Source organism: Quercus suber, unplaced genomic scaffold, assembly GCF_002906115.3.
Source record: "Quercus suber isolate HL8 unplaced genomic scaffold, Cork oak 2.0 scaffold_501, whole genome shotgun sequence".
In the NCBI taxonomy this organism is placed as follows: Eukaryota; Viridiplantae; Streptophyta; class Magnoliopsida; order Fagales; family Fagaceae; genus Quercus; species Quercus suber.
In genome coordinates, this window is record NW_027069950.1 from 411,171 (window position 1) to 426,111 (window position 14,941).

At 33.7% G+C, this 14,941-nt stretch overlaps 1 protein-coding gene across 1 annotated transcript; it reads right to left on the reverse strand.

The window, feature by feature from the left end:
* Window positions 1–5,576: 5,576 nt before the first annotated feature.
* Window positions 5,577–6,566, reverse strand: LOC112007656 (protein MIZU-KUSSEI 1). The gene has a single exon (XM_024040020.2). It carries the CDS (start codon window positions 6,502–6,504, stop codon window positions 5,773–5,775), a length of 732 nt encoding a protein of 243 aa, XP_023895788.1. The 5' UTR covers window positions 6,505–6,566; the 3' UTR covers window positions 5,577–5,772.
* Window positions 6,567–14,941: the final 8,375 nt, after the last annotated feature.

Here is a 14,941-nt window from a genome sequence, read left to right on the forward strand (position 1 = left end):
GAAAATATTATGAATTTACTCCATCTGTCTCACTTTTTTGTCCTCTATTCCATTTTGAGATATTCCAAAATATTGTCCTGTTTTTAAAAAATAAAAGTCATTAATTTACTAATATTTATATTATACCCCTATTAATTTATTAATTCAATTTTTTGATAAATTTTTTTAATGGTAGTTTTGGAAACTTATACATTTTTAAAAGGTAGACAATACAATAAATGATGTTCCCTTAAAAAGTTTAACTTTTCAAACAGGACAAAAAAAATGAAACAGAGGGAGTATCATTTTTTTTTTCTTTTTTCTTTTCTAATAAAAAGTTTTTAAAAATAGTTCTTAAATTAGGATATCCCTTAATTTTATACTGTAAACAAAGGAGTACATTTGATTGTCTTATTAGCCTTTTAAGATATCCATTGACCAAGCTACGAGGACCCTAGTAAGGTTAAGATTAAGGTCATGTTAGAATTGAACCCACGTGAAGAGTATTTATATAGGTCGTTCAGGCATTGGTTCCTAAAAGGTAGACATTATTATTCTGATAAAATAAAAAATAAAAAAGGTATTATTATTATATTCATGCTCATGAAGGGTATTTTGACTACCAAATATGTTTGTTCGATGATGATATATCTTCAATAATCCTGATGTGATTAATTATCACTTCAATTCGTGTTTTTATATGAGCCATGCAAAAAAAGCAAAAAGCCCAAAAAAAAGAAAAAAAAAAAGAAAAGAAAAGAAAGAAAGATAAATTTCATTAATTACTCCTGAGATTTGGACAAATATCAAGGAACAAAATTGACCATTTCAGTCCTTAAGTCCAAACGAACTCTAACGCTGTTATTTATTTTTAGTTTCTCTCTCTCATCCTCACACGAGTTCTTCTTTCTTCTCATCACTCTCTCTCTGACTCCATCCTTTTTCCACTCTTAAACCTCTCTTTGACTCTCACGTTCCTTTCTTCTCTTTATTGTGGTCTTTGTGACAGTGTGGTGGTGTGGGTAAGTAGTTTTGGTGTGGATCGGTGTTGGTGGGTTTCGATGTGGATTGGTGTTGGTTCTTGTGGTCTTTGAGCGGCAACGTCGTGCTATGACTTAGTAGTGGTTCATGGGTTTTGGTGTGGGTCGGTGATGGAGGTTTGTGATTTTGGTTTGGATCGATTGTGGGTCGGTGGTGATGGTTTGTGATTTTGGTTTGGATCGGCGATGGAGGTTTGTGGATTTTGGTTTGGATCGGCGAGGTGGGTTTGCTTTGGTTTGAGCAAAGGTTTTGTGGGTTGCGATGAATGGTAGCTAGCGGTTGCAAGATCCCAATCTAGCAAAGCTCGTCGTCATGGGTGTGGGTTTTTAAAAAAAATTGTTGATTTGGGTTTGTTTGGGTTTGGGCAGTGAATCATATGATGTTGGATAGTTGGAACTATTTGGGTTTGAGGAGGATGAGTGGGTAGTGATAGGTGGTGCCGTGGTGGACGGCAGTAGTTGGGTTGATCTCTGTTATGGGTCTTGGTTTTGTTTTGAAATGTTTTTGATCTGGGTATGTTTGAGGTTTAATGTTGGATGGTTGTTTGTTTGGGTTGATTTGTGTTTGATTGTCTTATTGGTCCTTTGTTGAGTTTGAAACCTTATGGCTAGCTTGAGCTTGAGAGAGAGAGAGAGCAAAGAGAAAGGGATGAGAGGACTGAGGTTAACGGTGTTAGAGTCCGTTTGGACTTAAGGACTGAAATGGTCAGTTTTGTAATCTTCAGGACCTCCTTGGTATTTGTCCAAACCTTAGAGATAGATAGTGAAATTTTCAAAAAAAAAAAAAAAAAACCGCATATGTTATTTGTCTGTTTAACACAAGTCCACTAAAAGAGCATTTGGGCATGGCACTCACATAATTTGAATCATCACTTTAGGATAATTATTACCAATTAAGATAATTAATTTATCTTCACAAATATAAATAAATGATTGAGAATTTAGGAATTAAAATGAATGACAAGGACCACCGAGGGAAAAAAAAACTATATATTCGTCATAGTATTATCATAAAGATATAACTAATTTATTTATCAAAGAAAAAACATCACATCATTATGATAACTGGTTTCACCTTTACTTTTTCTTTTTGGCTAGATGATGTCATACTCAAATGTTCCTTTATCTTTGTGGTTGAGAAATTATCTCAAATTCCTAATTTGATTTAATTTAAGTTTTCTTAATATGGAAGGAAATGTTTTTTCTTAGTGTGAAAGACAAATTAATATTTATTAGAATGGAATATAATTCATTGTTGTTGAAGTAATTGAATATTCATTATCCATCAAGGAATAGAGTTGGGAGTTTGTGGATAGGCATTGTTGCAAAGAGAATAGTGGTCTTAGCCTAAGGATACATGAGGAGAGAAGAAGACTCCTAAAAGAACATAAATAGGTTTTTTCAAAGAGTAATTTGGTAGTTTTTTGTAAATAAAAGCAACTTGTTTTGCGTTTTCATAGTTTGTTTGTTTTGTTAAGTGTGACCATGTGAGAGAGTTATTAATGTATTGGAATTTAGGGATTTTTGAGTTAATTTATATTTGTGAGATATTTGGTTTGTGAGGGATGTGGGTGTTATTTGCGTGAGAATGTAAAATTTTGAGCTCTATCTATGGGAGAGTAGTTGTAATTAATATCGATAATGATGAATTTTGGTTGGTGTTGCCCCTAACCATGTTAAACATAGTTGCTTTTATGTAAACATCACACGAGCCCTAATTAAAAAGCTCTTTTTTTCTTCTCACTTGAGTGAGGTAGGTAGGACATCTGGTTGGGCCTGGGAGTTGGGTTTGGCGTATAAGGTGGACTGCTTGGCTGTAAAGAGCACGGCTTGAGTAGGGCTTTTTCTATTTTTTAGTTAGAGTACTCCTGATGTTTGCCCTTGGCGGAATGACTGGACACAAATTGTCAAATATACAATGGATATCAATGTATCATAGGATTTACTTTTCTTACTAGCAATTTTGGCATTTGCGTAGTATTTCTGAATTTTGATCTACAGGGGATTTAACAAGGACTAAACATGGATTAGACAAAAAAAAAAAATGGAAATAAAAACTTCAACGGCTTTTTCAATGCTTGAGAGAAGCTTATTGGTAGGGATTTGTCCTATAAAACCACTCATATTCACATAGAAGCCAATCCAAATGCTGATTGGCTTGCCATTGCCAACAGTTTTTAAAGCTCTGACACTGGGTCTCAAACCTTTTACTTTTCCTCCCAATTGTTTGAAAGTCCATATGTTTCATGATAGCGTTGGTTCTTGAATCTAATCTATTTGCTTCTAGTCGGGCTTAGCCCACCCTATATACCCAAAAGGAAAAGATTGGTCATTCTTGTGTAGATGACACAAAATGGCCCAACACTGTACTTTGTTTATTGAGAAACAAACGCATACAAACACATATAAGAAAGAGGAAAACCGTTCTAACTCTACTAGAAAACCATCGTAACTTTTAAGGAAATATGACACAAGTTATACTATAAATAATACATTTTTTTTAAGAAATGTGAGACAATTACTCATTCATTTTTTTAGAAACAAATACATACATATAGACAAGCGAGAGAGAAATGAGTTCTAACAAAAAAATATACTTCAAACTCTACTCAAACCCAACACTTGACTTTATTACTTGTCTCCATGATATAAAACATATCAGTCTCCTCTTATCCATAAATAAGTCTAAAAATCTTGTTACATACTCAATAGTGTACACTTTGTACACACCATTGTTGGATATGTTTAAAATTTTATAATCAGGAAAGCCCAAATGTTTGCTTGACTAAGCCCAAGCCCATGACAAAAACTAAGTCCGCCATCACGTTGAGACCTAGCTAAAATAAATCCCTTGTCTCTCTCATTCTTTCCTTAAACAACAAATCTATCCAGCTCCTTTCTCCCTTGGTAGAAAGTTCACAATGACTTGCGGCATATATGGATGGAAAACTTCCTCAAATCTTGTCTTTCTCCTTTCACCTAAATCACCCATGATTACTCCTATATTTCAGAGCTTGAGATTGAAATCCTATGCATATTTCCGTTGCTGTTAAGGATTTTTCCATAGAGAGTATACCGTGATTTTTGCTTATAGAAATCGTAAGTATGGTACTTTTGCACATGAGAATTTTCTATATAAGATTGGTATCAAAAGATGTATAAATATATCGAATATATTTTCCCTTTTTGATATACTGAAAATTTCTGATTGAGCATTCTGTGACATGTTCGAAACTCTGTTTATGAGTGCACACTAAAAGAGTTATTGTTGTATCCTAGAGAGCGACCGTCTGAGCTATTTGCACCAAATATCATAACAGTGGGGGCGAAATCGCTTCTTAAGGACAACGAATTTAGTTCTGTGCCTTGGCTCAAATCGATAAGTTTCTATTCTCTACATTCTTATTCCATAACATTGATATCAATATATCTGTCTTATACTTTTGTTAATTAATTTGAGCAATCTCAGAATATATTTCCAACAGTATCCAAAATTACATGTGTGATATTCACTGTCCATAATAACACCTGAACAACAACAATGTGCACATGGTATGATAATCAACTACTCATGAAACATTTATGTTCCAAGTCTCTAGCTATCTGTGCATCCCACATAATCAGACACATCCTGGTTGTCCATTTTATTTGAAAGGACACAAGGAATCAGCACCAGCTCATGTAACTACTTTACCAATTTTGAAAGGAAAACCAACAGAAAGTTATAGAAAGATCGAACACTACTACACATACAAGCTAGCTAACAAAATAATGGAAGTAACGTGCTATCATCATGGTACATGGAGACGTGGAACGTTATTGTTGATCCTCTCCATGATTAGATCTTGTAAATAAGGATATATTGGCTTTTCAAATCATATCCTTAACCATATTTTATTTGGGAAAAAAATTCATCTTGTCTGCTAAAGAACAAGTACGTACAGAAATTAAAGGAATGAGACAGACATTTGGCAGCTGTACGCGGGCCAGTATGTCAAGTTATGCAAAGTTAGTGGTTTAACAAGTTAATTAATAATGTTGGTGTAATGATATCTGGTTTAATTTATTTCATTGGAGCTATAATATAATGAATCAAATCTTTTTTAAAATTTAATGATAACATATCTCTTTGAAGTAATAAACCTAAAATACTTTCCCCAAAGAATAACCAGCATCACAGTATGTATATATTGGCTTTTTTATTCTTCTTTTTTGTTAAAATTAATCATAAATATTTAATACATAGTAGCCAGTCTCTTGGCTCGCGTGGTAACTAATGTTTCTCACTTTCTCCTAATGTAAAAAGTGAAATTTGATAAATTATCAATTAAATTCAAAAGTAGAATAGAGACAAGGTCAACACTCAAAATCACATCCTCTAATATCAATGATAATTTATCAATTCTTCTAAAAATTTAATCCAATAATTTGTTTAGATACCACTTGTTGAAAACTTATTGCTAAAACACTGTAGCAAAATAAACGAAGAAACCACGAGGCACCAAAAACAAACGTGAAAATAGAAGTACTCATTTTAAGCTATAGAGGAGATTAAAAAAAAGAGAAGAAGAAGGCTTCATAGCTGAACGTTCTCTTCAAGCTTCTGACATTTTTTGAACTACAAAAGCCAATAGAAATTGGTACAATTTTTAGGCTTAAAAAGGTGAGGGTAATAATAAAGCTGGATCGATCATAAACCATCTCCATAGGACTTGGAGTTACCAATTTAATGGGCTAGCTAATTAAGAATAGGTCAGCTTGAGCGAAAAAAGAAAATACTGAGATCCTGACCAATGCTTCCATCTGGATCAATCAAATGAAAGGACTCAGAATTAGCTGACCCACAAACTCTCTCAAAGTTGGACCTAAGGTACAGTAGCTCATTTTCGCAATTAAGCTCCTTCCCATTAATCATGCCAGCACCCACAACAATCTCACTCATTAGCCTAAGTGCATCCAAATCAGCCTTGCAAGGCTGTCTCTTAACTGCGTACCCAACTTTCCTTCCATTACAGTACATAGTCCACACTGGCATGGACAAAAGAGAGCAAGAACCAGTAATATATGTTGTTGGTGTGGCACACTCTAGCGCAATTCGAAGAATACCTCCTTGCATTTCTCTTGCTAAAGTTGTCGTGGGAACAGCCAATTCTAGGAGGAGAATTGGGTTGGTGGAGTTGGAGTTGGTTTGTATGCAAAGGCTTACTTTCCCACGGCGATAGCCAAATATGGTGCCAATGATGATTGTGGAAGAAGAAGTGAAGGTTGGGTGTGGATTATTATTGAAGTTTTGGACGTAGTTTTCTTGTTTGATATCTTGGTCTTGTTCTTGTTCTTCTATAAAGGTGCAGTTGCAACTTGGGATAAGGAGCTCCATGAGAGAGCGTAGAAGCCTCCATGACCGGACTTGCTTCTGGCAGTCCACGGTGGTGACACCATTGGCTATGTTGGTGGCAGTGGCACCACCAATTGTTGGGTAGGACATTGTGTACCTTAAATTAAAGGAAGGTTCAAGGGTGTGACTTCGTGAGTAGTTAGCAGATGGCATAGGATTATATAGTAAAAGTGAGTTGCGTTTGTTTCGTGACATGTGTCCTCTCATGTAAACTTGTTTAACGAATATCCGTGAGCTCATCAAATTAGAAAAGGCATTTTAGTACACACAAGAGTGCTCAAATTCTGACCAAAAAATTTTAAATTAAACATGAGGACCTTCAATTGCAGATTTGCAATATTTAAAGACCATGACAAGTGGAAATGATAAATAGTAGATGCCAAAAGTTTGAAATATGTGCAGTTGATACTAAAGAATGGAGCTGACCACTACTTTATCGAAATAATGAAGCCTATCTCACAAGAAAGATAAAAATAAGATTGGAGTAATGCTGCCAAACAGATAAATGTTACACTGAGTTATGGCATAGTGATGTGATAATGTATTTCACCACTAAATGCACAAAAGATGTTGAACATATATTTAGAAGTGTAACAAGCGGAGAGGAGGAATTCAAACACCAGATACGGGCTCGAAATAAAAGAGCACCTAATTAAAATTAAAATTTTCAAATTTAAACGAAATTAGAGGGAGACCTAATAATATTGTTGAGCTACGCAAGATTCTTGGCATGATTAATATATACGTTGATAAAAATGTTCTCCATAATTTGTACGGAAATTTGGTATCATTTATTATATAATAAAATATGAATCTTTTTAGGTTCTAAAAGTGAAGGTTGGGTGTGGATTATTATTGAAGTTTTGGACGTAGTTTTCTTGTTTGATATCTTGGTCTTGTTCTTGTTCTTCTATAAAGGTGCAGTTGCAACTTGGGATAAGGAGCTCCATGAGAGAGCGTAGAAGCCTCCATGACCGGACTTGCTTCTGGCAGTCCACGGTGGTGACACCATTGGCTATGTTGGTGGCAGTGGCACCACCAATTGTTGGGTAGGACATTGTGTACCTTAAATTAAAGGAAGGTTCAAGGGTGTGACTTCGTGAGTAGTTAGCAGATGGCATAGGATTATATAGTAAAAGTGAGTTGCGTTTGTTTCGTGACATGTGTCCTCTCATGTAAACTTGTTTAACGAATATCCGTGAGCTCATCAAATTAGAAAAGGCATTTTAGTACACACAAGAGTGCTCAAATTCTGACCAAAAAATTTTAAATTAAACATGAGGACCTTCAATTGCAGATTTGCAATATTTAAAGACCATGACAAGTGGAAATGATAAATAGTAGATGCCAAAAGTTTGAAATATGTGCAGTTGATACTAAAGAATGGAGCTGACCACTACTTTATCGAAATAATGAAGCCTATCTCACAAGAAAGATAAAAATAAGATTGGAGTAATGCTGCCAAACAGATAAATGTTACACTGAGTTATGGCATAGTGATGTGATAATGTATTTCACCACTAAATGCACAAAAGATGTTGAACATATATTTAGAAGTGTAACAAGCGGAGAGGAGGAATTCAAACACCAGATACGGGCTCGAAATAAAAGAGCACCTAATTAAAATTAAAATTTTCAAATTTAAACGAAATTAGAGGGAGACCTAATAATATTGTTGAGCTACGCAAGATTCTTGGCATGATTAATATATACGTTGATAAAAATGTTCTCCATAATTTGTACGGAAATTTGGTATCATTTATTATATAATAAAATATGAATCTTTTTAGGTTCTAAATATTTAGCATTAAATGTTTAGGTTCTAAATTTATTGTATGTTGATAAATCAAGTACAAAAACATGTCTAGTATAAGATATTTGTGTCTTAGAAGTGTTTTAAACATTGCTTAAGTTAATACAAGCCAAAATTCAAGAATATACAAGCTGCAAAGAGAAGAGTTCGAAATCTGAAAAACTCAACTGATCGAGAGAGACCTTCAACCGATCGAATTGCGATTCTGCAGAAATGTTTAAGATTTGAGTCCAACACTGCTAGGTATAAAATGAAAACCTTAATACACATTTTTCAAATCTTAAGAGTTTGCTCCTGTGAGATATGTGAGGTGCTATAACCTTCTAACTCTACAAACACCTACTGGAAATCAAATGTGTATTAAAGTTGGTAATTGTGTTAAGTTTATGGAGTCATAGCTCAGTTTGGTAATTGTGTTAAATTTACTACGAATTGATATTTTGAATTGTAAATCTCAACTTGATATAGTGGGTTGTTCTCTTGAGATAGTTCCTCCCAAGTTTTTTACCTTGAAACGAGTTGTTTCATTGGTTTTTCTGAATCATCATATCTTGTGTTACTTACTTTTCCATTGTGCATGATATGATTTATAATTATTTAACCTAGATCTACATAATTAACCCAAGTAATAACTTGACTATTAAATTAGGTTAAACAAACTGTGTTTCCAAGGATCTAAAATCTAACAAATCTTAAAACAATAAGTTATATAAATCAAGTGGTTATCTTCTTTTTGTGTTAATTAAGTAACTTCACTTTTTGTATTTTTGTTCCAAGTAGAATTGCCTTTTATTAAAAATTTAGGTAAATGGCATAATTCTTATAATTTAAGGTAGTTTCAAATTAAACCCCAATTTTTTCTTAAAAAAAATCAATTAAAACTAGGAATCTTGAGATTTTCAAAAATACATATTTGATTTTTTTTTTTTTTTTTTGATATAAGATAGAATTTCTACTTTATTCATGAGATAGTTCCTCCCAAGTTTTTTACCTTGAAACGAGTTGTTTCATTGGTTTTTCTGAATCATCATATCTTGTGTTACTTACTTTTCCATTGTGCATGATATGATTTATAATTATTTAACCTAGATCTACATAATTGACCCAAGTAATAACTTGACTATTAAATTAGGTTAAACAAACTGTGTTTCCAAGGATCTAAAATCAAACAAATCTTAAAACAATAAGTTATATAAATCAAGTGGTTATCTTCTTTTTGTGTTAATTAAGTAACTTCACTTTTTGTATTTTTGTTCCAAGTAGAATTGCCTTTTATTAAAAATTTAGGTAAATGGCATAATTCTTATAATTTAAGGTAGTTTCAAATTAAACCCCAATTTTTTCTTTAAAAAAATCAATTAAAACTAGGAATCTTGAGATTTTCAAAAATACATATTTGATTTTTTTTTTTTTGGATATAAGATAGAATTTCTACTTTATTCTCATTTAAGTGTATATGTGTGTGAGTCTCCCTCCTGGAAACTTAAACTTCAACCATTTCCCCTCACACCCCCCAAGTACTTATATTTGTGGAGTAACCATTGTACCAAAGGTGCGCAGTGGTTATATTTGAGGTTTTATTCTAGTTTACAATACCTATAAATAGGAATACTTATTCCATTATATTATATTCTATTTTCAATAATACAAAGTAACAATCTTAATACAATCTCCATTTATTATACCAAACACGTACAACTTAAATATTAAATGTATAATAATTTCATCATGTGCCTCATTATGATTATAGTTATTCAAATTATTAATATAGTTTACTTTGAGTGAAACTTTATTGTCAAAGTTGTTTTTTTTTTTTTTTTAATACTACTTTGGAAAAACTCAAGTATCAAAATTTTGGAGAAATTTAAAAAGAATTTGTTATTTGTTTTAAATTATTTTATAATATTTTATAATTATTGCCTCAATAAAATTTTGGTCTTAAATTACGTGTTTTTCACCATGTAACTTGATATAATTTTTATTTTCTGTTTTATCATTTAATTTTACTTATATCATTGAAACATTTTTTTAGGGAAGGTATAATTTTGGGTTAATCTGTGCATTGCACAAACATAGTACTAATTTTATATAAAAGAAGCAATTATCAAAATTGAAAGTAAAAACGACTAATAACCCCTATTATTCATAAGTATTTGCATACTTTTTTTTTTCTTTTATAATGGCCATGGGAGGGTGTGTTGGTCTAGGGCGGCAACCGATCTTAAGATATGTTTGGAACATAGGAAATAGAAGGAGAGAAGAATAATATAGAGGGAAAAGATGTTGGAATATGTTAATATATTAAAAATGGGTAAATTTTGATCATCTCCTTTATTATCTATAATCTTTCCCTATCTCTCCCTCCATCCAAACAAAAGTTCAAATTTCGTTTGGCAGAAAATCACCTTTCAAGTTTCAGACAGAATTGAAGTTATAATGAGGGAGGATTTGGAGCAGCAAGAAATATTGCATATAAATGGGCTACCCTTTGTCTTCTAATTAAATAATATAAAATGGCTAAAATATGTTAAATATTTTATTTCACACAACCGTACACACATTTCGTGACTTATTATTTGTCCACTGAATTTTTTTTTTTTTTGATGAATTTGTCCACTGGATATAGTGCACACTATACAACTCCAAGTTACAACCGTTCAAGTAATATTTTATACAATGAATGATTCTGTCATGATCATTTTTTCTGTCTGTAATGGGACCCTATTTTTGTATACTATACTAGCACTGGATTTTATTTCCCTTGGTTTGCAGGGTACCACGTACATGAGAGGGACTTTTGGGTCTAGAACTATTGGTGTACAGGAAGGGGGAACATATGAATCGGGTGTGGTGTGATTTTTGCTTTCTAGCGTGGTTCCTCCACTCCTGTCCTTTGCCTTTTTCCTCTCTTGTGTATATAAAAATATAATAACAAAATTTAACTACAAACTTTGTTGTAAACTAAGACTATAACTTTCTTTAAAAAAATTAATATTGTTTCAAGTTTTGAAAATCTGATTACTAATTGCATGTTCTTTATATTTTTAATATACATAATAAATTTTGTGTTAATTGAATGTTATTTACTATTTGATCTATAAACATATTTTTTATATATAATTTTAGACTACCAAAACTTGCAATTTAAACAATTAATTGATGATATAACTATTGATCTTTGATATTCTATAAATTCTGCAAGTATAGAGAATATAAGAAGAAAATGTAATCTATTATGCAATGATGGATTTGACAAAATTTACATCTAACAATAAGATATTGAGTGAAGTTGTACCCTTAAGTTACAACCAAATATATAGCTAAACTTTTGTCCAAAATATTATATCTCCAGAAAGTAACACGAAGGACAAAATTGTTTCTAGTGTTTCATATTGGGAAAGTTACATTTCTTCTAGCCGTAAGAATGCTCACTTTTTAATATATCCATCGAGAGGCATTAGACGAGGGGACCCCCTGTCTCTGTACCTTTTTATTATATGTATGGAGTATCTTAGCCAACTCATAGAGGGGAAATGTAACCAAAAGCTCTGGCCCCCGGTTAGAACCTCCCAAGGAGGGCTCCTTATTTCCCACCTCATGTTTGCCGATGATGTGGTGCTGTTTGCTAAAGCTGATCATGCAAGTTGTTCAACTATAAGGGAGGTTCTCGACGAATTTTGCAGCAGATCTGGCCAATCCATTAGTGAAGCCAAGTTGTGGGTTTTCTTTTCTCCAAATGTAGATAAAGACCAAAGGGAGTATCTTTGTGATATTTTGGGGTTTTCCTCTACTCCAAATTTAGGTAAATATTTAGGGATCCCCATTAAACATCCAGGTACACCGATGGATGTTAGTTTTGTCTTGGATAGGGTCAAGCAAAAACTTGCGAGATGGAAGGCTAATCTCTTGTCACCAACTAGTAGGTCTGTTTTCATCCAGTCCTCGTCTTCAACGATTCCTTCCTATGTCATGCAATGTGCTCTTCTGCTTAGTAAAATCCTTGAGGGTATTGATCGGGTTAACCGCAATTTCCTATGGGGATCTTCTGAGATAGCCAGGAAGATTCATTGGGTGGGATGGAATAAGGTAACTACACCAAAGAAGGAAGGTGGTCTTGGGTTGCAAAGCGCTAAAGGAAGAAACACAGCATTGCTAACAAAATTGAATTGGAGGTTTCATACTGAGAAGGAGAGTTTATGGGCTAGGGTATTGAAAGCAAAATATGGCTCCAATCGTCGAATTAGCTCCAAAGATCCGAACTACCTTCCTTGCTCTCAAACTTGGAAAGGCATGAAAAGGGGAGCGGAGTTGTTTCGAAAAGGTTCAAGATGGGTGATTGGAAGAAATAGTAATCTTAGTTTTTGGCATGAAAATTGGACTCAAAAGGGACCTCTAAGGCAGCTAATTCAAAGTCCTTTGCCTTTGGGGGTTTCGGATTGGAAAGTTAAGGATATAGCGGCACCAAGAGGGTGGAAGTGGGAGCTGGTTCCTTTTGTTGTCCCCCAGGATTTGAAGTTGGAAATTCAAGCCATCCCTTATGCGCTTGCTGCAAGTAGCGTGGACAAGTTAATGTGGAGGGATACTCCAAGAGGTGACTTCAACATGAAAAGTGCTCATAGGTTAGCTGTTGGGTTGGATCAGAATTCGGGTTATAGTGGGCAGTGGATTTGGAAGCTGCAATCTCTCCCTAAGATTCAATTTTTCTTGTGGAAGTGCTCCCATAATAGCATAGGAGTTAACGAACTTCTAGCTGCCAGAGGTGTGAACATTGACCCTACCTGTCCTTTATGCAGAAAGGAGCCGGAATCTATTCTTCATGTCCTTCGGGATTGTGACTTGGCAAGGGCGGTTTGGAATGAGTTGGGAGCGCTGGGCGTTGATAGAGGTTTCTTTACCTCTAACCTTGGGGATTGGATGGTGACTAACGGGAAATTGGACATTGCCCTCAAATAGTTCTCTCCTCCATGGAAGATTATATTTTCATTTGCTGTGTGGAATCTATGGAAGAATAGAAATCAAGTTGTGTTTAAGAGGCGGCCTCAAAATCCAAAGCTTGCAAAGGAAGTTATGGACTATGCCGTGGAGTTCTTTCATTGTGCTGTCTCCACAAAACATATCCAACCTTGGGTGACTATTCAGGTGCGTTGGAATAAGCCTGAACAGGGGTGGATGAAGTTAAACACAGACGGGTCGTCCTTGGGGAATCTAGGATTGGCGGGCAGAGGTGGTGTCGTTCGAGACTAGACAGGTAGATGGATTGTTGGGTTCACCAGAAAAATTGGCATAACAACTAGTCTGTTGGCGGAGCTTTGGGCCATCTGGGATGGTTTAATGCTTGGTATTGAGCGTAACTTTTCCAAGGTTGAAGTCGAGCTAGACACCAAGGCAGTCGTGGACATGCTAACAGACCTGCAGTATGACAATATGTCAGTTTCTTCAATTCTAGAGGACTGCAAGCTTCTGGTGTCTCAAATCCCGTAAACTAGAATTAAACACTGTTACCGCGAGGCCAACAAATGTGCTGACAGGTTAGCAAGGAAGGGTGTTGAGCTGAATGCGAGTTTGGCTATTTTTGATAATCCTCCTTTGGATATTTTAAGTGTTGTGGAGGCTGATATCAGGGGAATTAGTTCAGATAGGCTTTGCCCTGGTCTTTTTGTTTTAGCTTAGCTTTCTTATTGTATCCGTTTAACCCAAAAAAAAAAAATTTTCCTTTAGTTTCAACTGCCACTAACTAATTTTGTACATCATTAAACCTTTTTCTGTCCAAAATAAGAATGGCTTTTGGGTTTTAATTTCAATTAATAATAAATGATACTTTTAACTTGATTTTTTTTTTTAATGAATAAACATAGAATCTTACATGATATCTTACATTACAAAAAAATATTATAAGTGAAATTTCTACACCTCAAAACATTTCCTCGACTCTTATGAAGCTATTGGAAACATTTTGACTTTTTATGGATTAATGTAACTCATGCAATATGGTTTATGTTTTGTAATATCAATATGTCAACATGATCAAAAAATGATTTATAAGTGTCATTACTCACTAGGATAGTGCAAGTGTCATATTAAAATGATATGCCATGTGTAAGATTGGCAATTATGACATAAAAAGGATTGACATTAAATAGAGTAAATTATATAAATGATCCCTAATTTTTACACTTTATGTTAATTTAGTCTCTAACTTTTCAACTTTGTCAATTTAATCTTTAACTTTTCAGTGCTGTGTCAATTTGATTCCTACTGTTAATTCTCAGACGAAAATTGCTGACATGTCAAACAGACTAAATAAAAAAAAAAAAAAAAAAACCATTTTCCTGCCACATCACGTAGCAAATGGACAGCCACATCATATTAAAGTTAAAAAAAAAAATAATAATAATAATAATAATAAAAAAACTGTTCTCACGTGAATCTAGCAAATGAATCAAAAAGGAATTTATGAAAAATTAAAAGAGTTCACCAACAAATGAATCAAAAAGAATTCATGAACTGTGCAAGAGCCATCCAACTTCAAACAATTTAAAATGATAAACAAAGTAGTAAAAAAAAAAACATAATATGCAGTACACAAAATATATATATATATATAGAGAGAGAGAGAGAGAGAGAGAGAGAGCTTTTAATAATTTGACTTTTTAAATTTCTCATCAAGGGGCTATTAACTATTAAGGATTTTAGGGGTTTTTTTTTTTTTTTTTT

What these genes read in the sequence shown, in the direction of transcription:
- LOC112007656 (XM_024040020.2), bottom strand. Translation starts at nt 6,504, where the DNA reads ATGTCCTACCCAACAATTGGTGGTGCCACTGCCACCAACATAGCCAAT.